The sequence below is a fragment of the Hyaena hyaena genome, unplaced genomic scaffold (genome assembly GCF_003009895.1).
Source record: "Hyaena hyaena isolate Hyena2069 unplaced genomic scaffold, ASM300989v1 scaffold_32, whole genome shotgun sequence".
NCBI lineage: Eukaryota > Metazoa > Chordata > Mammalia > Carnivora > Hyaenidae > Hyaena > Hyaena hyaena.
The window spans coordinates 4,910,281-4,934,313 of record NW_024080663.1 but is presented as its reverse complement, the minus strand read 5'-3'; the positions used below and the strand labels follow the sequence as shown (position 1 = coordinate 4,934,313).

Below are 24,033 nucleotides of genomic sequence, written 5' to 3'. Positions count from 1 at the left end.
ATAGAAAGCTATGAAAAATTCCAAGCCATATTTAATACTGAGCTAGGAAATAGCTCCTCCAGGTGATTACAAGACACCACAGGGGTCTCTCCTCAAATGCACTGTAAGTTGAAGGCAGTTTATTGAATCAATTCCACTTCCATTCAAAAAAATTTCTTAGTGGCATTTGGAAGAAATACTTAATAATATCATAATTTTCCAATCATATTCCATGTTTTGTTTTTCCAACTCAACATTTTGCCTAAAGGGTTCAGTTTTTTATTTGCAAAACTGTATATCGGTTACCTGAGATTGAATACACATATTTTAATAATTTATTAATATATATTTTTAAAGGCCATCATTTTGTTGAAACAGTAATCATCTTTTCTGTTTTGGTCTTAGAATTTGAAAGCTTGATATTAAAATTTGAAATTCTTACTGCCTAACGTTAACGATCTGACTTTCATTTCAAGGATGTATGCCACCATTCTGGGGTAAGAATGAGAAGTCAGTGCACCATTCCAGAACTTGGTGGTTTTCCTTCCATGAGTCATGAGTCTTGTGGTAAAAATAAAGTATCTTCAGATACTTCCTGGAGATAAGGTTTTCAACATCGATTTATTCTTCTATATCACCCATAAATATTTTATAGATAAAAAACAATCTTACCCCTGAGCACAACTGTCTTAATTTAATCTTGTTAAACATATCACTTGAAATATTCAATCTGAATTCTACTAAAAATATAATAAAACATATTATCGAAGAAATTGGGGGTGGAACTGGCCGTGAAAGCCACGGGGTTTACTTACACGTAATGTGACTCATGCAATATCTGGATGGCTTTAATTAGTGCAGGAGCCAAGAATGTTAAAAACCAAAGAAGTTCCTAGAAATCATTTTGTAATTTGCATCTTTTTACAGTTGAGGTAATTGAGTTCTTGGAGTTTAGGAGCTTGTGGTGAAACAGAAAGCTGCTCAGGTGGAAACTGAGCCCTTTTGGGGTCCTGTGTTCTTTAAGCTGGATTTCCCTGCTCCCCCACCCTCACCCCTGATTAGGGCATACACCAGTCCTCCCTTATCTGCAGGTAGACGCCTGAAACCCTCGGTAGCGCTGAACCCTGCATATACCAAGGTTTTTCCCCATACAAGCATTTCTATGATAAAATTTAATTTATAAATTAGGCACAAGAAGTGATTAAAAACAATAATGATATAGGGTACCTGAGTGGCTCATTCGGTTAAGCATCCGACTTCGGCTCAGGTCATGATCTCACGGCTTGTGGGCTCGAGCCCCGCAGCGGGCTGTGTGCTGACAGCTCAGAGGCTGGAGCCTGTTTCAGATTCTGTCTTCCTCTCCCTCTACCCCTTCCCCTGCTCACACACACACTCTCTCTCTCTCAAAAATAAATAAACATTAAAAAAATTTTTTAAAGCAATAATGATAGAACAATTATAACACTATAATTGTAATCAAAAGTTAGGTGAATGTGGTCTCTCTCCCTCAAAATATCTTACTGTGTGGGACTCACCCTTCCTGTGATGATGTGAGATGACCAAATGCCTGCATGAGGACATGTGGTGAGATGAGTGACCAGGCAGGTGACAACAGGGTGACTATTGACTTTCTGATGATTCGTCAGAAGAAGGATCATCTGCTTCTCAACAGTGGTTGACCCAGGTGAGTGAAAGTGCAGAAAGCAAGACCGTGGATCAGGGAGCACTCCTCTAGTTTAATCTCAATAAGAACCAAGTGCCTTCAGAGGCTCGGGCTGTAACCACACCGGCTTCACTCCTGTGCAGGCTCAGATGAGCTGGCAGGCCTCTGGCCCTGGGCTGAAAGTGTGTTAGAAGGAGCATTTTATTGTCACTGGTAAAATGTGTAAATGTATTTAAATTGTGAATTGTTACCGTAGTGTGCTTTCTGTTGCAGGGGATACAATCCCAAGAAGAACCTGCTGAGGAAAAGAAAGGGTGTTGGGGATGTCACGATTCTGGGCCATCTGACACAAGCCAAGAGGAGCTGCATTGCCAAATCAAGATAAAGTTGTTTTCAAGAACAGCCTGAATAGAACTGAACGCTGCTAGACTCTCATTCTCTCTCTCTCTGTCTCTTTCCCTCCTTCTCTTCTTTAAACTTTCACTTGGAACTTCTGGGGTAGGTGGGGTAGGGGTGTTACCCAATAGAGAACCAGTTCTGAACTCAGGTTTGGGTGCTTGTGGTTCCGAAATCAATACTTGAGAGAGAAGTGCTGTTGGGAAAGGAAAGGTTGTTTCATTCAGGAAGCTGGCAACCTGGGAAAATAGTAGACTAACATCACAAAGACCATACTCCCAGTCTAGAGGAAGCCAGAGGTTTTTTGGTTTTGGTTTGCTTTTTTTTTTTTTTTAAGTTTTATTTATTTATTTTAGAGAGAGAGAGGGATAGAGAGAGAGAAAATCCTAAGCAGTCTCCCCACTGTCAGTGCAGAGCCCAACACGAGGCTCAAACTCACTAACTGAATCCTGAGATCAAGACCTGAGCTGAAATCAGGAGTCGTTGGCGCTTAACCGACCAAGCCACCCAGGGGCCCCAGCCAGAGGGTTTTAAAGGGGAAGGTACGGAAAAAGGGAGGTGGACTACTGGCAGGAGGAGCAGGTGCCCAGGCGGTGACTTGTATGTTGACAGGACCCTGAACAGAGATGGTGGCAGCCGTGGCAGCTGTTATCAAATGTAGTCAGGCCTTATTTTCTGGGAAAGTCTGGTCCTTCACTCCTCAAGGCCAGTGATCTGCAAATCTGAAGGAAAGTTCGTTCCACTATAGACCAAGGAGTGCAAGCAAGGAGTGCATAAACTTGAAGCAAGTTAACCCTTAAAACTAGTTGGAGTGCTGGGGCTCCTGGCTGGCTCAGTTGGTCGAGCATGTGACTCTTGATCTCAGGGTTGTAGGTTCGAGCCCCATGTTGGGTGTAGAGATTATGTAAAAAAAAAAATGACTAGGTAGAGTACTGTTATGGGGGAGAGGCAGAGGAAGAAGTTACTATACAAAGATCAAGAGCTTTGGGGGGGGGTCAGTCAAAACTAAGTTCAAATTCACCTTTGCAAAGTTACCTTGGACATGGACATGTTATTTAATGGCTCTGAATAGATAAAAGTCAGTTCATCAATAACTCTCTCTCAGACTTTCTGGGGAGAATTACATGTATTGTATTACATGTATAAGGCACTTAGCATAACACTGGCCTATAGTAGCTACTCAATAAATAGTATTATTGTTCTACATTTAATATTCTTTCCTGCCTGCTCTTTCCTTTCTCCCTGGCTAAAAAGCCAAGATACAAAAGTTGAAAGATCAGCGTTAATAGCATCTAAAATGCCATCAATTAAAAGATAAGCCATTATTTTATGCACCATTAAAAAATAAAATATGCTGCCAATTATACTACAGCTCAGTCTCTAACCACTTAGAATTTTTCTGTTATACTTCTTGAAAAAGCTTTCTTAGACCTATTTAGATATACACTATCAAATACCACTGTTGTGCATACATAAAAAGGAAACTATAAGCAAAAAACTGGTTCAAATATCCAGAAACTCCTTCACATTCTGTGTCTCATGACTGGGAATCAACATATCAAGTCAGAGGCATCCATGTTTGTGTTTTTCCACATGTATCATCTTTTATTCCATCAAGAACATCAGTGAGATGCATTTCTTTTAAAGAAGCCACTTCCACTACTGCTAACATTCTAAGATTTTCCCCAAATTGCTAATACCCATTCTGCTGTTCTGCAAGTTTTGAGACTGCTGCTTTCATGATCTCACCAGAAATCACGGCATCAAGGAAAACATCCAAATTAACGCATGTGCAAGCCATGTCAATGTTGGCTGCTTGGCCAATGGCCAATGCAAGGTGCCATCAATGGTATAAAAATTCTCATTTTCAGAGCTGTTAAAATGTGAAAAATGTGTGCATCTAAGAATTGATATACAAATGGAGATAGACCCATGTCATTACAGGTCCCTCACTTAGAAAAAAAATGTCACCATGAAATTATTTGAAATAGTGAGCTTGCTTAGCACATTAAAAAATATTTGAATGATCTTTCTTTATATAAAATGAAGTGTACTTTTATCAATCACATTTTCTTTTTTCCTACCAACAGAGAATGATAGGCTGAGTGTTAGGCTAAAAACAACTTGTCCTAAGTGAAGGAATGGTTTTCTTCAGTTGTATTAGCATCCTACTCATGGAGACAAGCTGGTTCCATTTGAAGACACTTGAAACCTGAAACTTTTTGTTGCCATGATTTGTTAGAAAGATCAAGCAGCAGCAAGGCTTAAAGATTCTTAAAGAAACGACTTCCTTCAGTTCTCAAGTTGAGGGCATACTCAGCTCAAATTCAGGAAAAAAAAGGAATCTTATGAAAGTATTATGAACTTACTAAACTGTCTTCTTCCCAGTACTCTCTTTTTTAAACTGAGATATACTATATATAAAATAAAATGTATAGGTCTAAAAAAGTACAGTTCAATGGCATAAACTCATGCAACCAGCACCCCAGTCAAGAAATAGAACATTTCTGGGGCGCCTGGGTGGCTCAGTTGGTTAAGTGTCTGACTTCGGCTCAGTCCATGATCTCACGGTTCATGGGTTCCGGCCCCACGTCAGGGTCTGTGCTGACTGCCAGCTTGGAGCCTGGAGCCTGCTTCAGATTCTGTGTCTTCCTCTCTCTCTGACCCTCCCTGCTCACGCTGTCTCTCTCAGAAATAAATACAACATAAAAAAAAAGAAAGAAAGAAAGAAATAGAACATTTCTGGGGCACCTGAGTTGCTTAGTTTGTTGGGCATCTGAATCTCGGTTTCGGCTCAGATCATGATCTCGCGGCTTCGGGGTTTGAGCCCCACATCGGGCACTGCGCTGCTTGGGATTTTCTGTCTCTCCCTCTCTCTGCCCCTCCTCCACTTGTGCTGTCTCTGTCTCTCTCAAAATAAATAAATAAACTGAAAGAAAAAGAAAAAAAAAGAACATTTCTATCATGACAAAACGTTCTCTGGGCCCCTCCCCAATCAATAGCCCTGGTCCCCCTTCAACATAATATGGTCTTTTAACTTAAATCATGGGTCAACAACATAATTGAAATATCAAAAAGAAAAATAAAACCCAACAAGAAAAGGAAAAAGAAACTTGTTAAGCAATCATGAGTTATAGGGTAAAATATCTCAGTTTAGTAACTTAATTTTAATTACTAATCTATGTTGTCATACACAACTGCCCTGTCTTCAAGTGATTTTGTTATTTTCAATATGATCAATATTAACCTGAATAGTAAATAAAATATATGCCCTAGTCACACACACAGGTGGAAATACGATATATTTTTAGCCAGGCTAGATCGGGTACCATGTAGTGTCCCATTTCAATTTAGGACATGAACACTTTACCTACCCTATGACTTCCAGACTTAGCCCAGCAGTCTCAAAGCTTTATATTGTGTATTAGCTGTGATAATTACTTTAAAATTTAATTTTTACTTGTATATAATAAAGTGAAGTGGCAACTGTGGGAAATTATTACTCAAATGTAGGAAGTTACAATAAAGGTGATAATATACTTCTCCCTTTCACTCCCCTGTATGAAACTGTGGGGTATTAGTAGGAATAATCCACTCTTTTTTGCCAATTATTTCATTACTCTGAATGTGATCCCAGTAAAGACATGGGTAATAATCTGCTTGCCTAATGTTGATGTGTATTAACATGTTCAAGGGCTAATCTGATGGGAATCAGAGCAGAAGTAATAAAAAAAAAAATGAACTACAGTCTATTTACTTTGACACTCTAACTCTGGGTTCACTCATTCTTGATTTATTCTGCAAATATTGAGTGCCTTTTATATGCCAGCCACTGTGCTAATGTTGGAGATACAACCAAAGATGGAATAGCCAGACCAGAACCAAAGACAATTTTGGAGAGAGTCGGGGCTCGTAAGTTGTCCACCCAGCAAGGAGTCAATCACTGTCCAGAGAGCTAGGGCAAGCACAATGTCTATTACTCATCTCATGAAAGTCATACTCTGCTTGGGATTACAGACACATAAGCATTTACAACACAGTCTCACGAGTGTGGAGACACGATAAGTGGTGGGCCCTCAACTCAGACTCCGATGGAAGGGTGCCATTCAGGTCTAAAGAATGAGCAAGAATTTACCAGGTCAAGAGGTGGGAACATATCTTATGAGAAAGAGGGAGAAGACAGGATGAGGTATTTGGTAATATGATCCCAACAGTAGGAACCCTGGCTCTGCTTCCTCTTGAAGGATGATGTTCCTTTTAAAACTAATGAAGCTGTCGGTGAAGAAATCACTGGCCAATCAAGGTTTCAAAGGGCAATGAGAATCACATAAACATAGCAGGATTTTATCTGATACAACAGACTCAGTATTCCAGCTCAGCCTTCCTATTCTAAGATAGTTTTTATATTTCTAAGGAGAGACAGAGGCAGAGACCCTTCCAAGTGATAAAAAAGTGACACAAAGAAATTTTTCCCCCCAGCTTTCTTGGCTTGATTTGTCTCTCCACTGAAAACAGAACAAAACAAAAAAGTGGAAACAGCAGGGAAATACAGAAACCCTACCACAAAGGGACTATTGTCTTGATCCAGATTGTGTTAGAAAAGCTGGCAAACCAGAGCTTTTCTGTTCCAGTTGCTGGGAAATACATCCGTGTCGTTATGAGATTCTTGAGACGCAGGCAGGGAGTCTCATCTACTCCCATGGCTTCAACAGGCTGCGGGTTACCAAACGATTTGCCTCTTCAAACCGATTATCCCTACCATACTACAACTTCTGAGAGGTCTGCGTCAAAAACCGTTTCCCTGGGGCCTGGTCTAATACTTGGCACATCTTAAGGAGCTCGATAAATGCTTATTGAATGAAAGCAGAGACTTCTCTTCCAGCCATTTTTGTACTCCAGCTTTCCTCCCTGTAGCCTGTGTTGGGGGAATCTCTAACATGGTGGCCAAACCAGGATTCCTCGGCCTTCTCCGAAAGCTCTCTGTGTACCTGGCAGGACACTTATCACCCGGCTCCAGGAGAGGCTGATCTTCTCCCAAACTGGATTTGGAGTGACTACGTCTTATCCAGTCATACAATGCCTGAGACCTCATAAAGTCACTAGCGTATAGCAGGTGCTCCATAACTCGGCTGAGTAAGAGAAGTTTATAAACTTTGCAGTGAGCTTCTTGTCCCTACACTGCGGAGCACCCCAGCGCTGCCTGCCTCCCTCCGCTTGAACCTCTGAGACAAAACCACTTGTATCTTGTTAAGGGCATTGAAGTTTCAGGTGTTAGGCTTTTTCTTAGGAATGAATCCTAAGCCATACATTTGTTGAACATACCACTTTAGAACTTATCTTCTGTCTCTTACTACCTCTCATGGACTCTCTTTTCTGTTCTTAGTCCTGCTTCTTCTCCTTTCCACTCCCTCTTATGTCCCCCACTTTTTACTGTTTTTTTTCCTTATTGAGCATTATGCAAAACTCAAATATCTTGACGTATTCTCTACTGAATACGTTTTAAAAATCAACTGTTATTACAGAAAATATAAAATACACAAGAGTAGACAGAATAAAATACCAAATCCTTCTGCACCCACAACTCTGCCTCATCAGTTATCAATCTATGGTCAACTCAGCCACATCCACACTCTACTCTTTCCCCCTCTTCCTACGTTATTTTGAAGCAAATCTCAGACCTCATATTATTTCTAAATGAAGTTTTCAGGTCTCTCTATTGCTTAAAAAGCAGATGAAGCAATATTCTTCTTTTAGAAGTAAAGCCAAATTTTTAACTCATGTTCTTCTTCATAAAAATCATCCTTTTTGTATTATCAATCTTCCTATGGGTTCCTATTTCCCAACGCTTTGCCCCTCCCCCATTCCTCTTTTTCTCCCTTATTGTCTTTTTCCCTTCCTCTCTCTAATACATCTTTTGCCTATAGGTCCTGCACAATTATTTATTTATTTACAGGAAATCCATGTCTAATTTTCCCAGTCATACGTGTGGTTCTTTGAACTGCCTCCCTCTTTCAATTTTCAACCACTGAGAATCTATTTTGCCAAAAAGGCAGAGTTTCCTCATTTATAGTCCCTTTATGAGTTTGAAAGGAAGGATTTTTAAAAAGTCCCCTAGTCTCCAAACTCCCCTCTTTCCCCATAACAAAAACTGGCCACATTGGTAGTACAATGTGAGAAAATATAATTAATATAAGGAATCCAGTTACAGTAATTGCCAAAGTTAAGTATTGGATGTTATTTGAACTATACAAACTCTAAAACCCTAAATAGGTACTGAAGACTTGATTTTATAAAATTTAAAAAATTAAATTTATAATTTTTATAAATTGATAAGACATTGAACTTTTATGTCAGTGGAGCTGAGCCCTTTGTGGATGTTTTCCCACAAAGCAAACTGGAACTGTTTTGATATCACTCATGCATAAGAATCAAGTGTGTTTTTCATAGGCAGAGTGTAACCAATCTTTTGGAGTGAGTACAGATTATTTGGACATGGCAGAGGCAGATCTTGCCACAAAATGGTATAACAGAGTCACTGTTAAAGTCTCATGGATCTTATTTGCTTTTACTTTGTTATCTTGGTGAAAAATAAATGTGTTGACTTTCACACTGTAACAGAACAAAAAGAGCTATGACCAATCAACACAACTGACTTTATGTTCTTTTGGAAACTTACGGTGTTCCCAAGCGTTACAGATTTCTCCTCTGGGAAGTCGTGAGAGGTACTCCCATTGCTTTCACCTATTGATACTGAACTTCACACCAGTAAGGAAATGTGGTGAAAGAATCTGTAATTGTTGCTCATTGTGTTTACTTGTCTAACCTAAGACTGAAGTCTGAGAACAAGGGCTTATTGCTTTCATCTCTATATTTCAAAACACTCAACTTGTAGGGCCAGACCAGTCAACAATCCATGTGTGCCCAAGAACATTTTATGAAATAAATAAATACAGAAAAATACAGAAGTTCTGTAGGCAAAACCAGTAGCACAACTTACTGAAGTTCAGGTTTATTTAGCATGTTGGCATGTAATGCCTCTTTTGTTCTTTAAGTGGTTCTCTAAGTTTTTAAGTCCAGTTAGTTAACAGTGTTCTATTAGTTTCAGATGTACAATAATCTTGTGGTTTTTAAAAGCATTTTTACTTGTTGTATAGTCATGATCATTTTCCCTTATCATGTCTCACTACTTCAGTATTTAACTTTTTTGACATGATACTAACATTTAACCAACCTTTCCTAATACTCTTTTTTTTTTCTTAATGTTCAGTTTTGAGAAAGAGAGGGGGAAGGGACAGAGAGAGACGGAGACAGAGGATCTAAGTTAGACTCCACGCTGACAGCAGAGAGACAGATGCCAAGCTCGAACTCACAAACCACAAGATCATGACCTGGGCCGAAGTTGGATGCTCAACTGACTGAATCACCCAGGCGCTCCTCTCCTAATACTCTTAAAATTGTGTATTCTCATTTCTATGGCCAAGTGGGGTTTGACTTAAAATTTCAGGCACAGAGTGAGTATTTAGGTCTACATACTACTCACGATAGAGTAGAAGTGTTTTCTGAGAGAAGTTAAAGGAACTATCTCCTGGGCTTGTGGTTTTAACTGGAGCTGAAAGATTTAAAATGTCTCCTTATGGTCTTGGGAAAACAACTATTTTAGAGAAGTTGCAATGTATAAATAATATTCTAGCCACCCATACACTGAGGGAGAGGAAGTGGAGAGAGGTAGAGAAAGAGACAATGATCTAACTAGACATTCATCCACATGTCTAGACATTCATTCCACATTTAAATATTTAGAATTTTCAGTAGCCTGTGAATACAAGAAAATTTATTACATTAAGGTAGGCTTTAGATATTTGACATGTAGCTGATATTTTCATAGTGTGAGAAATATCAAGCTGACATTATACTTTCTCTGTGATGATTACTTCCAAATGTCAGAGAGTAGAAACTTATTCATGGGATTTCAGGGCCTTAGGATAGTGTCAATTTAAAAGACATTCACATCGACTTCTTTTTTATTTAAACATGCTAAATGGAGGATGAAAAGCAGGTTAAGAAATCAACCGAGAAGGGAAGAGCAAAGAAGAAACCTATTGACAAGAAAATCTTGAATAGATTGATGTACTCTTACATCAGTTTCATAGAACCCTCTCTGACTTCAGCCTTCCTGATTGTCTGCTAATATTTCTGACAACTGGAGTCTTGCTGTTCATATCATTTCACTCCTATCACTTATGTTGAATTTGGGAAATTAAAAAAAAAAAAGATGAGCTATCTGATTTTTTATAGACTACCTTTAATAAGTTAAATAACTACTATTTGAATTTTAATACTGACATTAGACTTTAAAATTAAATCAGTGATATTTTAAATTAAAAATGTATTCTTTTGTTCACCAAACTCCTTTAGAAACTAATTATGAACCTACTGAACTGCTATTTTGGAAATAACTCAAAGAAATGTAAAAAATTATTACTAAACAAATTGGCCACATCAGAGATAATTGTGAGTTTAAATAAACCTTTGTCTTTCCATTTAGGCGCACTGCGGTGCTCTTAATTACTTGGGGTCACGAAAATCACACGGCAGTGCATTCTGTGAAAAGCATTTCTCCCGTAGTCTATCTGGTTAGATTTCCTCTCTGCTTTTGGAAGCCAGCATCTTTCCTTTTTAAAATCTTTTTCGCGACAGTGGTAATGATAGTGAGGATGGTAACATGGACTCAGAATCTTAAAATCAGTCCCCTTTGTTGTGACTTCTGTAGGTCAGTGACAGGAGTCACTGTGTAGCCGTCTAAATTCTCTGATTTTTCTTACAAAACATTATTTCTAATACAAACAAAAAGTGTGGAACTTCTGAGAGCTACACCAGCTACTTCTTGGGGCCACAAAATTTTAAATTGTTATTTAGAAAAACAAAAGGTCAAACCAAACATGCTGACTGATAGAACGATCACAGAGGATCACTGTAATCTTCTTGTTCACGAAGTCAAAGCTGGAACAGAGTGGATTGGTAATTCTGATACCCTATTGGTATTGCTCAAATTCCTTGAACTGAAGTGCCGGATCTAGGTTGATCAGTCCATTATTAACCCTAAGAGTCACATGTTTTGTAAACATTGAATATCACACAATGAATAATACTGCAAAGCCAGCGTTTGCTGCGTTTACACACTTGATTGTATACCAAAGGCAAGGAGTCTGGGCTGTCTCCTGTAAAGGCAGGAGACAAATGGGGGAAGGTTAAGATGTTAAGAGGCCTACCCAGTAACATCCATAGAATGGCAGGATTGGCAGGTCCGGTCCTCTGCTTTTGCTGGGTTGAGAGAAAGAGGTCCCAGGAAGCCAACCCTGGTCCAGACTCCCAGTGCCAGTTACAGCTCAGCATCTGGGATTGTCACTGTCCCGGGGCCCTTTCTGGGTGTCCCACATTGCCAGGGTCACTGCCAGCTTCATGGGACAGAGTCTCACCTGCTCTGTTACCTCTAAAGTCCCAAACACCTAGTTCAATTCTGAGCCGGACGAGGGCTCACCTCCCAGCTGGTCACTTGCCTGCTTGTCTTTGTCTCCCTAAACACCAAGTTTCTTTCGCCCGGTCGGTTCTCCACCGAGGCAGCCCCAAGGCCAAGTCTAGGCGGGAATGGTGAGTGTTCAAAGCCTGGGCTAAAGTTAGGGGATTTCGGGCTTTAGCGGGAGGCCTCCTCCCTCTGTCAGGAAAGCAACCGGTGAGCGGCAAGATCACCTCAGGGCTCCGGGAAAAGTCCCGTCAGAAGGTTCGAGCTTCGCGTCCTGAGTCTGTAAGCAGGAGCTTGTGGGCGGGACTCGTACGGCCACCGTCCCCTCGCGGCCGCGCGCGCGGGGGAGACGCGGGGCGCCCCCCAGTGGCTGCCCGGCAGCGCCGCTCCGGGCCAGTGGAGGGAGGGGCGGCGGCGGCGGAAGCGGAGGCGCGGCGGCCGCGGGGCGGTCATGGCGGAGCCGGCGCGCGGAGAGCTTTCGGCCCTGGCCGCGATTTTCTGCGGGCCCGGCGAGTGGGAAGTGCTGAGCCACTCAGGTGACTACCCTCGCGACGGAGGGGCCGGACGCCCTTCCTCCCCACCACCGCGACTGGGCTCCCTGCCTCGGGGCCCGCCGTGGGGGGCGGGGGGGGGAACCCCGCTAGCTGAAGGATGGAACGACCCGCCCCGCGACCGGAGATGTGTGGGAGCAGGCGGGAGAGTGTGGAGACCGCGTCCGACGTGAACCGTGGCGCGAAGCGGGGAACCGAGGCCGGCGGGCCCGCGTCCGCCGAGCCTGCTCCCGGGCCGCCTGTATCGACTTCAGATCTCACCTTGGAAAGAGGCCTCCCCTGACACGCCCGGTTTAAACCCAGCCGCCCCAAATTGCGTTTTGTCCTTTGTAAGCTCTGTATTATTTCCTTACGGGCCCTCGCCGCAGTTTTAACCGCATATGGGCTTTCAGTGACCCAGGCTGCGGGACGGCGGGCACGCTGTTACGTAATCACACAACGCCGTGCACCCAGGACAGTGCCCGGCATGTGGTAGTTAGTAAATGTTTATTGAATGAATTTTTGAATTCGCCCAGTGCTCTATCCGAACGTTGTCTCGGTCCAAGTTGATTGCTCTTCTGCTTTGCTCTAGTCCGCTGAAAGGTGGCTGTCCATTGCTCTTGGGGACTCAACGGATCTTTCTGGTCCCGCGTACTGATTCCCAGTAAACATTGGGAAGGTTGACACCGCCCATGTCCTCCAGGAGCTTACAGTCTAGGAGGGTTCTTTTGGCTGTTTTTTGACGATAGGTAAAGCTAATTCTGTCCCTGTCTGTGACTTCTAGCAAGTAAAAACCAAAACTGCAGATTATGAGAAAGTGCAGTGGCGCAGATAATTTTCAGTTTTCGTTTAGATTTTAAGTACATTATGTAAATCTTTTGGCATGGGATTTAGCCTTCTGTTATGTTTCAACAACTATTAAAAATTGTCGTTGTGACTGTAGCTTGGTTGACGGTTAAGAAAGTAATCTACAAACGTTCTGGGCGTTGTGAGAAAGCCATCCAGGGCTAGGGTCTCGTGGTATCATTTGGTGCCTTGTTCTCACAGGAAGCCAGAGCTGGGCCTTTTCATTTTTTCCTTGCATCACCTGTTTTCATGGGACCACAGCTTTGTTCCAGACACTGAAGCAGTGCAGATCATGGAGAGCTGCTTCCTTTTCAGTGCCTAGCCTGTCTTGGATCTTATAGAAACTCATTTACAATCCATACGAAAGAATTTACTAATTTTAGTGTTTTCTTGTTATCCCATTTCTTACTGGGTAGCATTCATAATTCCTCATCATCTTACTTTCTCCATGTCTCTTAATTGATAATTACTTCTGCCTTAGGCAGGCTATTTGAGAAATCATCAGTTTTCCTAAATTCCTTCATTATGCCTCAGCTGGGAGTAGCCTGGAAATATGAACATATGGTTTCCCATCACACCTCAAAGAGGATGAGATGGTAGTGGGCTGGGTCATGGGTACACAGCGGAGCGTGAGACACTGCCGACAGGTCAGAGAAAACCCAAAAAAGTCAGCATAGAAAGAAAGCAGTTTTTTCATAGGGAGAACACTGTGGACCCTTTATCTGCTGTTAAATTGAGCATGACTTTCAGGCCATGCCTCCTAATTAATTTAATTCAACATTCTGGCATCAATAAGTAATTGAATTATAAAAGAATTCAGTGTAACAATTTAGGACATTTTGTTGCTGAAGGGTTCATTGGAGAATAGAACAATTCAGTGATTGAAATAGGGGTGTTTGATGTTCACAACTGGGAATTCAGGGTAAGGTAAGGACTTCTTTAACGGACCACAATAAACACAGTGGGCTTCTGGCTGCCATTCTGTCACTGTCAGCTCGGGTTGGAGGATATAAGTTTGATACCAGAACATTCCTAATACTATCAGGTTCTTTCTGGCCTCCCCCAAAATATGCTGCTTCTTGGTGCCCCTGGAATTGGGACGTTGTGGGTGGGATTGTACTTCTGGTATGAGATAGCCCAGGAAGGGTTAGACTGTCGACCCAAGGGTCAGCTATTAAGGCCTTGAGAGTGAAGAGGCTGAATAACTGGAATCGGTTAAGTTGGGCTAATTTGTGCTGGAAATTTCAGGGAAATTAAGCACGTGGTCTCTTTACAGTGGTTATAGTAAGCTTATATATAGTAAGAGGCATCAGGTATAACTTTTCTCTTCTGGGTACAAATTCTGTGAACCCTCACACTCCTGTCTACTAGGCTGGGCTGTGGGTAGACCAGATCAGACTTATTATCCCTCCCTGCACAGTGTAGTCGGGCTAGATGCCAGGTTTAATGGAGTCACGTACCTGATACTTCAAATGCATCGAGAAGTTAACAGATGAGCAGGCTGGTTAAGTAACCACCAGGCCCCAGAGTGTGTGGACCCTTGGCACTGTATCATTCTCCTTGATAGTAATGGGGCTACTGCATGAGGGACATACTTCTTAGGAAGGATAACACTTGTGAAAGAGCAATAATGAGCACCCAGAGAAAAGAGATGGGGATGCCCCAACTTAGGCTCAGAATGATTCTGAAGGGGAATGTGTGTGCATGTATATGCATGCACACCAGTCAGATAGAGGAGATTGATATTGTTATAAGTCCTCATTTTCCTGATGAGATACGTGCGGGTCACAGATTGTATTGGTGTAGTCAGTACTCACTATATATGAAGTTGTATTTGTGGAAATTATCTTGCAGATCAAACAGTTGTAAAATGGGAGGTATGTTAGGCTCAATGGCTTATGCTTGCACAGTGGCTTCAGAACGAATTTTGTATTCTGCTAACACTCATGTTCAGATTGGATTGGGCCCTCTTGCAAAATGAATCATGACTGTCACCCACTGACCCCTCTAAATCTGCTCAGCTCTCTTTCCTGCTGATTGTCAGTACTGAGCTCGCCTCTGTAAAACCAATTCGGCCTTGAACTTTACTTCTAAAGGACGGGATTGCCACTTTTAGCTTCCCTTATTTTTAGTTTTCCTTTTCCTTTTTTTCTCTGACCACATTTTAGACACCTGAAAATCCAGCTGTAACATAAAAACAAGCACAAGGGGGGTGTAGGCTTGTGGTGAGCTACCTGGGAGCAAGAGGAAAGAAAACCCTGTGCGGTGAAGTACCAGAGGATATTGGGGGCCTCTTACTGGTTTTCTGAACAAAGTCTTACTCTGAGGATATTTAATAGTTGAAAAATAAAAGGCAAGTAAAAGGAAAGCCAGTTGTGTATGGTTTCTTAATGGGCTCTAAATGAATTTTGAAGAACTCATGCTATTAAATTGTTCACATTTTTAAATGTCTTCTGTTACTGAACAGCATGGATTAAGTTTCTCTTGTGTGGCTATGAAGTGGGGGAAAACCGTAAAAATAACTTTGCTGTGGAATTTGCTGTTCAGTTTCTCTACTTTGAATTTCTGTTATTTTGAGTGGAGTTAGGTGTATAATTTCTTTCATGTACTTGTAAGGAAGAATAAGGTTTGAAACCTATTTGATTTGTGTTTTACTTTTAAAATTGATACACTTATTATAAGGCAGAGTGACTTACTTTAAAACAAACAAACAAACAAACAAAAAAAGACTAGGGAATTTGTTAATTTCAACCAGAGGCAAGACCTACATCTTTTGGTGGGGTTTTTGGATTAACATCATCTTGGGACTTAGGAAAATTTTCATTTTCTAGGACAAGCATAGGTTTCTAGGGCATAGCTGTGTATCGACAATGATAAGTTTGTGAATTAAACTTAATAACGAGTTTTTTGAGGCCAGGGAATGACAGATTAGCATTAGATTTAGAGCATGATTATTTTTCTGTTAATCGTTCTTTCTAAGCTGTTAATAATCTTAAAGCAGATAGAGACAACTTTGTTTTCTGAATCTTTTTTTTTAATGAAAAATCAGATTGACAGTACATGTGGTGACATGAAAAATTCTGATGTGAGAGAGAGCCAGTTTAATTGCATGTACAAACTAAGACAGATATGAAATGGAGGGGTAATATACACATTTCTAGAGTTTAAGGGAGAAAATGAGTTTTTAAAAGAATTTTATTACCACAATTAAATATCAGCAGAGTGGTGCATGTTATTGGGCTTTTCACTTTCCTGAAGTGATAACATCATTTTGTGTAATTTTAGTTTGCAGCCTGTGTGTGTGTGTCTGTGTGTGTGTGTGCGTGTGTGTGCGTGTGTGTGCGTGCTTTTGGTAGGAGGGAATGGGCAGGGAGTCACTGTCACCAACAAGGCCAGTTAGAAAGAATGTTAATCCTTTCCAGTTCTTAAAAGACTCAACGCAGTTTTTCTTCTAAACATGCAACTAATAATTTTATGATTTTCTAAGGCAAAAGTCAGGATTTCTCCCATTGCTTTTCTATTTGCTGACTAGGACCAGAAAATTACTAGGAGAGGAAAATGAAAATTGGTAAGGATTTGAATGGCCAGCTCAATAGCCTTTTTTATACTTTCTCCCTGGACTGGCTGTTTGTCAGTTGGTTATCTGCTCTGGGGAGGAACAGGTGGGTACTTATATGACAGGGATTGGAGAACACTGTGGGTTTCAGGGTTTTGATCAGAAAAGGATTCTTCTTGCTCGAAGGGAAAAGCTTGCTTTGTGGGCACAGGTACAGTATTAGTTTCCTGTGGCAACTGTAACAAATTTCTAAGAAACGTGGTGGTTTAACACATATTTTCTTTTATAGTCCCAGAAGTCAGAAGTCTGAAATGACTTTCACTGAGCTGCAGTCAGGTGGTCAGCAGGGCCACCTGGAGCTTGAGGGGTGAATCCACTTCTTTGCCTTTTCCAGCTTCTAGGGTGCATTTCTTGTACCCCTTGGCTCATGGTCCTTCTCTGTCTTTAAAGCCAACATCATGGCATCTGGCTTCACTGATTATATTGCCTTCTGTGGTACAATCTTCCTTTGCCTTACTCTTATAAGAACACTTGTGATTATATTTTGGGCCCGTCTCAGGATCATTAACCTCCTCACATCTGCAAAGGCCCTTTTGCCATGTTCTGGGGATCAGGACGTATGCATCGTTGGACCATTATTTAGCCTCCCACAGGTAGCAGTGACTTCTGCACCTGTGAGACCCATGGTTATGAGCTAGATGCATATACAGCTTAGAGCTGTGTAACTGTAAAATTTAAAAGTTTCTTATAACTTGTAAAATTACTTCTTGGTTGTTGTCTAAAAAGAAAAATGAGGTATTCCAATGTGTAGAAAATAGTTCATTTGGTTCCACCGTAATAATTCTGGTATGAAAGTACCACAAACTATGTTCAAAGTACCGTGGGAATCATAAAACAGATTTTAGGTGAATATTTGTTGAATAATGAGTGTATAAGGTCTTCAAAAGTTAAGCTTCCCCTTGAGAGAGAAATTGGGCTCCCTAGAGGTTTTACGGAGAGTTTCTTCAGTCATACATTGTCTGTAGGTGTATTTATAATGCCCATTTCACATAGTGAAGTGTACTGATCTAACTGACATATAAGGACCCTATTTAATAATAAAATACTTAAAAAAATAAGGAATTGGCTGGAGGAAAGAAGGGTTTTGAGAAACGTGGATTGTAGAGGAATGTACTAAATTCGATTTGGAGAATTTTTCTTTATACAGTATGCATTTTACTTATGTCAGCAAATTTTAGCTGTATCAATTTAATATGGTCTCCATAATGGTTATTGTCTGTGTTCTGGGTGGTGTCTTAAAATAGTAATGCTTTGGACGTGCCTGGGTAGCTCAGTTGGTTAAATGTCTGACTTTGGCTCGGGTCATGATCTCTCAGTTCATGGGTTCGAGCCCTGCACCGGGGTCTATGCTAGCAGCTCAGAGCCTGGAGCCTGCTTCGGATACTGTGTCTCCCTCTCTCTGCTCCTCTCCCACTCGCACTCAGTCTCTCTCTCAAAAAAAAATAAACATTAAATTTTTTAAAAAATAGTAATGCTTTGCAGCTGCTAGTGAAGAGTCTATTAAAACCACATGCACACATGACAAAAACCTCTCTGTAGCAGATGTGTTTGGTCCTGTACGAAATCAACGTCTGTAACAACAGCTTCTGTGTTAATGGAATCCGATGGCTAGAAAGCCATTTTAATGTTCTGTTTGGTTCTCAAAAGGGAGACACATTCAGGTTCCAGTTGTTGAGGCTGTTGGGCAGCCATCCATGTATGAAAATGAGAAAGGTTTGCCTGCCTCTCTTGTGAAGGAGAGTGGAACCAGGGCGTGTGGAGAAAGAAGTAGGGGTAGAGAGAGGCAAGTTAGCTTCAAAGAGATCTGTCTGCACCCAGTTCTGTGCTACTCTGCTCTTCTGATCTGTGTGCTTCTTGCCCCCTGCAGAATGAATCAGCCTGACGTTTCATCAACTTTTTGAAAAGTGGGGTGAAGTGGTGTGGAACACATCAGAGGGGTGAAGTGGAGCAAATCTGAAAGAGAGCAGACTGTTTCATCTCCTGTCCTGTGCGTGCTTCCCCCTCCTCCTGATGGAGCCAGAAAGGGCTGAATTGATGTCAGCCCCATTTTAGTTCATCTTGCTACCTTCATGTTACACTGATACTAATATATTTGAAGTAAGAAAAGAGCGGGGCCAGGCAGTTACTGTCTCGTGTGCAGTCATCGGTTTCTCTGCCCCTGCAGCCACACAACATTCCAGTGTTTGCTTTGACTTGGATCTGCCCCACAGTGACCGTCCTTGGATGTACTGTATCACGTTTTAATTAATTACTGGTTTTATACACAGTATTATACACAATACTGTTTCTCTGAACGTTCGGATGAATTTATTATGAGTTTCCAGAATTATAACTAAGTGTGGATAGAAAAAAGTTATGATGAGAAACCCTCTGGGAAATCTGAATCAAAATGGGGCAATAGCCAGTGTAGATGCCAGAGAACCCGGAGTCCATATGTGTGGTTGAAGGAGACAATCTGTAATTCACAGCTCTCTTAGTATAATGCGTCTCTTCACAAAATAACTCAAGTTTTCTCATAAAAAAAAAAAAGTAGATTTGAAACACCAGTTTTGACTTCTTAGTGTGCCATTCGAATCACATTATTCATAGCTAATAATTATTTTTGGGTGCTTTCCAGAGACAGATGGGACCGTGTGCAGAATTCTCACAAAAGCTGAAGGACTTGTGGGTGAGGATGTACCTTTAGAATTGCTGTTCCATTTACCGGTAAATTACCCTTTGTGTCCACCTGCCATCTCGGTTCACTCGGAACACTTGACCCGGGCCCAGTCCATGACTGTGAAAGAGAAGTTACTTAAGCAAGCAGAGAACCTTCTGTCGGAACCTATGGTTCATGAGCTGGTTCTGTGGACTCAGCAGAATCTCAGGCACATCCTCAACCAGCCGGAAACTGGAAGTGGCACCGAAAAGTGTACCTGTGCGACAGACACCACTGCGGGTGATGGACTGTGGATGACTCTTTTGCGTTTAGATCACATGAGAGCAAAGACCAAATATGTCAAAACTGTGGAGAAGTGGGCTTCTGACTTACAGCTGACAGGAAGACTGATGTTCATGGGTAAAATAATACTGATTTTACTACAAGGAGACAGAAGCAATATCAAGGTGCGGAAAGTTTAATGTGGAATATGAATTTGGCTATTTTCTGCCAAAATGCTGTTAATGGATCTCCATTTTCTTAAGAATGTCTTTAACTTCTAATCATGTCTACAAACTTGCAAAGCTTGAATAAGTAGATGATATTTGAAAAATCATTCCAGGGGTGCGTGGGAGGCTCAGTCGGTTGAGCGTCTGACTTCGGCTCTGGTCCTGATCTCACAGTTCCTGAGTTCAAGCCCTGCATTGAGCTCTCTGCTGTCAACACAGAGCCCGCTTTGGATTCCCTGTCCCCCTCTCTTTCTGCCCTTCCCCCACTTTCTATCTCAAAATAAATAAATAAACTTAAAAAAATCATTCCACATAACAAAAGTAAGGGTTATTAAAAAAAATCTCTGTAGTGCATGAATGTTTGTAATTAGCTTTGAGCCTTAACTTTATAAATGTGCACTAAAAGTTTGTGCATATTTGTATTTCGTTCTTTGACACAGCATGATGTCTGTTGGTGGGTAGTCTCTGAAACGTTTAACTTTTTGGCAGTTAAAAACACATTCTGACACTTTAATTTGGCTCCTCTAATACCTGGAAAGAGGAGCTGATCTTTCCTAACCAGGATTTAGTGTTCATGGAAGTAGGATCATTGAGGCTGTCAGCTTGTCACCACCTACCTCACTTTTGCTTTCCACCTGACTTGTCTCAGCAGCTGCTTTCAAAATCATCATCTTCAGATTTTCCAAGTTCGAATTCTCAACTCATCTAACCTGTTTTATGTGGTATCAGACAAGGAAAGCTGCTTATTATATTTTACATCTTGAAAGCACTACAAATCACTTAATAGGTTTTATGCTTTCAGATAGGTTGGGTCAAGAATACTTACAATTGAATTTATTCAAAACAGATTAAGCTTGCACAACCTATAATCTGTAAGATTTGTAAAATAACTATCTAGTTTTTTCAGGGTGGGCACTTACCACAATACGTAATTGGCATTTGGTTAACCAGATGAGTGCTGGGGTTATAGTGTGTAGATACCACAAATAATTAAAGTTTAATCTAAATCTTGGTTTGAGGTCTGTCCAAAGAACTAGATACTTTAAGGTGATTTATAGTATATCTACAAAACTTGATATTTCGAGTAAACTACTGGCTGACAAAATGAATACAAATTAATACTCTTGTTCGTATTTCCCTGAAAGGCTCAGATTTTTCTTTAAGCCAGCTCAGGAATGTTAGGCTAAGTGCAGCTGTTCTGCAGATGTTGTTACTCAGATTGAATCCATCAATCAATTAGCAAGTATTTATTCATTTGACTAGAACTTGGCTAATGTAGAGAAATTACACTTTTTAAAGAGTTCTTTTTTTTTTTTAAATTAACTTTCCCCAAAATGCCATTTAATGTAAATATCTCGGTTAAATTTTCTAAGATCGCAGATCAGGATGGAGAAGTACAGGTACCTATTTATAGATGCCATCCTATTTAGGATGGTAAGTGCTGTGTGCCTGTTAACCTCTTTCAGACACGGAAGTAGTAATATTAATGACAGCACTTGGTACTATTAATTGTGCTGTAGCAGTGTGTGTCAGCCTCTCCTCTGAGTGCTTTGCACATATTAACTCATTTAATCATGGCATCGCGTGAGGTAGGTGCTGTTAGGAGTGCCACGTCCCGGAGTAGGACCCGAGGCACAGAGGGTGTAGGCAGCCAGCGTGGAATCGCATCTAGCAGGCTGCGCGGTCCAGGTTTAAACCTGTGTAGTTTGATCGCATCCTTCTCCCAGCACATTCTGCTGCCTAGCGTGGAAAGACACCGTAGCCCTTTTGCTTGATTCAGAAAGGGGGTACTCATTCAACAGGGAGATAAGCCTGCAGATTTATGGCTCCTTTAAAACTAGGACTTTGAGAATGAGAGTAACATCTGTTTTTAATGTACTGATTTATCATTTAGGAATACCTGATTCTTCAGAAAACCTCCAAAGTAGATGTGGACTCAAGTGGAAAGAAATGCAAAGAGAAAATGATTAGTGTACTGTTTGAAACAAAAGTACAGACAGAACACAAAAGGTATAATTTAGTACTATTGCAGAAGGAAAAGTAACTGAATCGATAATTATACTCTGACAAATCTAGGCATATTCATGAGTTTCTCTTGTATAATGCAGGTTTCTGGCATTTGAAGTCAAAGAGTATTCATCGTTGGATGAGTTACAAAAGGAATTTGAAACTGCAGGACTTAAGAAGCTTTTCTCCGAATTTGTGATTGGGCTGGTAAAATGAAATGGAAGACAGGAATCTTTTAGTAAGATAGCAGTGGTTCTTTGTTTTGTTTTGTTTTGTGTTTCACATTGGGTTTTGGGAATGGCTAATTGAAATCCTCACAAGGGAACAATTTTAAAGTTTTTCTGAAGCAAAATGATAGCTACATTCTAACTTCAGGAACAAAACCCAATTTTGTTTATGGAATATTAAACAGTAAAAACATCCATGTATTCTAATTTTTGCCAGCAAAGGCTAGGTTCAATAGATGTAATGTTATTTGCAAGATAAATATAAGACGACGATGGTAAATGAGCCCTTGTGTTTATATAGCAGATTTGTTTGGAACTGTGCAATCTTCTGGCTAATTTTCTTGTAATTAAATGAATTTTTTTAAAGATTTGTTTTCGTGTTTACTTTTTTCATGTTTACATTTTTAGCATTTGATCACGATTTTCTTGCGTTCAGCTTATTATCTCTAATGTTTTAACTTGAATGTTAAGAAAAATATAACACTGATTTCTTTGTGAAAGTGCATAAATTGTTAGCTTAAATATAAATCAAAGAAGTTCTGTGGAGCTTGATTTATGATCACTTTCTTTGGGGTCCCAGATAGCATGGTACCTGCTACTTACAGGACTAGAGAGCCAATTTAAATTAAAATTCTTTTTTGAAAAATTCACCTTCTGGTTTTACAAGGGGAAGAATGTTTCACACAAAATGAACTTGTTAGATGAAGGAAATGATATAGAGATAACATTAAAATTTTTTTTAGTGTTTATTCCTTTTTGAGAGAAAGAGAGAGAAAGTGTGCACAGGGGAAGGTCAGAGAGAGAGGGAGACACAGAATCCAAAGCAGGCTCCAGGCTCTGAGCTGTGGGCACAGAGTCAGATGCGGAACTCGAACTCAAACAGCAAGATCATGGCCTGAGCTGAAGTCGGACACTTAACCAACTGAGCCACTAGGCGCCCCAAGATGCCATTATTTTATTTCCTAGGAAATCTGTTAAAGTATGATAATCTTAAAATATATTTACTATGACCTAAGGAGAGAAGAAACCATAAAATAAAGGCTTGCATTAAAATCTGTAATAGAAGTGTAAGGAGGCATTTACGTTTCAGAAAGGATATTAGTGTTCACAAAGCCAACTGTGCTTCTGAAATAAGGGACCAAGTGATGGAGGAAAAGCCACACAGATCCCTCTCACTGTGATCTATGAAGTACAGTGACGTTATTATGTGTATGTATATTATGTATATGTATATGATGCTGGGAGGCATAAGTGAGGACACATTACAGCATGCCAGTAGTGCTCCTTGACAGCGCTGCTCTGGGATCATGGTGGTTCGGCCTGATAGTCTCATTTTCAGGCACCCTTATAATTAATGATCGTCTTATGGGGTTCTCCTCCTGAGGGGGGATTTTTGGTTCATTTTATCTCATTCAAGGGTGTTTGTGATTTTTTTCCCTGGAGAACTGGTAAATGTAGTTGGGTTGCTCTATAGGAACAGTATATGGCAAGGAGAAGCCAGGCTATTGATATGCTAAACTGAAAATAGGCTCGAAAATTTTCGACTGGTCATTATCACCACTTTCTTTGATTTGCTAAACAAGGAGATTGAAGTTATTGTCATCAAGGCTGTAGCAGTAGGAGGAGGCTGGGGTCTGAATTTTATTTTATCACAAGAGAGCTGCTAGTGCTTCATTTTACCTTGACTCTTCTGTGTTCAAGTGTTTCCCACACAATCCTTTATGCTTCTCCAAACTTTCATCTTTATATTTGACCCCCATCCCTAGAGAAGAGCTTGAGTCTGGCAAAATTGAATGTTGGTAATGACTTTCTTCAAATTAATTACATTTCTATTTGCTAAAATTATGTTTTAAAAGTATTAGTTATGATTATTCCCTTCGATGTTTACATCTAAGTCTTTCACAAATGTTCACGCATTGGAATGCAAAGCTAACCTTGATGGTGTTCGAGATTTATGTGAATTTAATTTGACAATTCTGAATAAAAGAAAATTTAAAATCATGTGCACAAAGTCTGTAAGAGTCTCTTTGGTATTTTCTTAACTAGAGGAAGAGAACTGTTTCTATTGGTATTTTTTACTCAAACCCTGATGCTTTCTTTTC

General features: G+C 40.6%; 1 protein-coding gene across 3 annotated transcripts; it reads left to right on the top strand.

Moving 5' to 3' along the window:
- Positions 1 to 11,994: 11,994 nt before the first annotated feature.
- Positions 11,995 to 22,299, top strand: RWDD3 (RWD domain containing 3). Of its 3 annotated transcripts, none has more exons than XM_039228415.1 (4): positions 11,995 to 12,094; positions 19,174 to 19,655; positions 21,592 to 21,707; positions 21,806 to 22,299. In XM_039228415.1, exons 1-4 carry the CDS (start codon positions 12,010 to 12,012, stop codon positions 21,918 to 21,920), a joined length of 798 nt encoding a protein of 265 aa, XP_039084346.1. In that variant the 5' UTR covers positions 11,995 to 12,009; the 3' UTR covers positions 21,921 to 22,299. The 3 variants fall into 3 exon arrangements, with proteins under 3 accessions (XP_039084346.1, XP_039084344.1, XP_039084347.1); XM_039228413.1 differs by having other exon boundaries at positions 19,168 to 19,655; XM_039228416.1 differs by lacking the exon at positions 21,806 to 22,299 and having other exon boundaries at positions 19,168 to 19,608; positions 21,592 to 21,668.
- The last annotated feature ends 1,734 nt before the right edge of the window (positions 22,300 to 24,033 follow it).

Excerpts from the sequence above, each read along its gene's own strand:
- RWDD3 (XM_039228413.1), top strand. The coding sequence starts at position 12,010 with ATGGCGGAGCCGGCGCGCGGAGAGCTTTCGGCCCTGGCCGCGATTTTC. Across the intron at positions 12,095-19,167 it reads GGAAGTGCTGAGCCACTCAG|AGACAGATGGGACCGTGTGC; the intron begins GTGACTACCCTC and ends GGTGCTTTCCAG. Across the intron at positions 21,708-21,805 it reads GTACAGACAGAACACAAAAG|GTTTCTGGCATTTGAAGTCA; the intron begins GTATAATTTAGT and ends TGTATAATGCAG.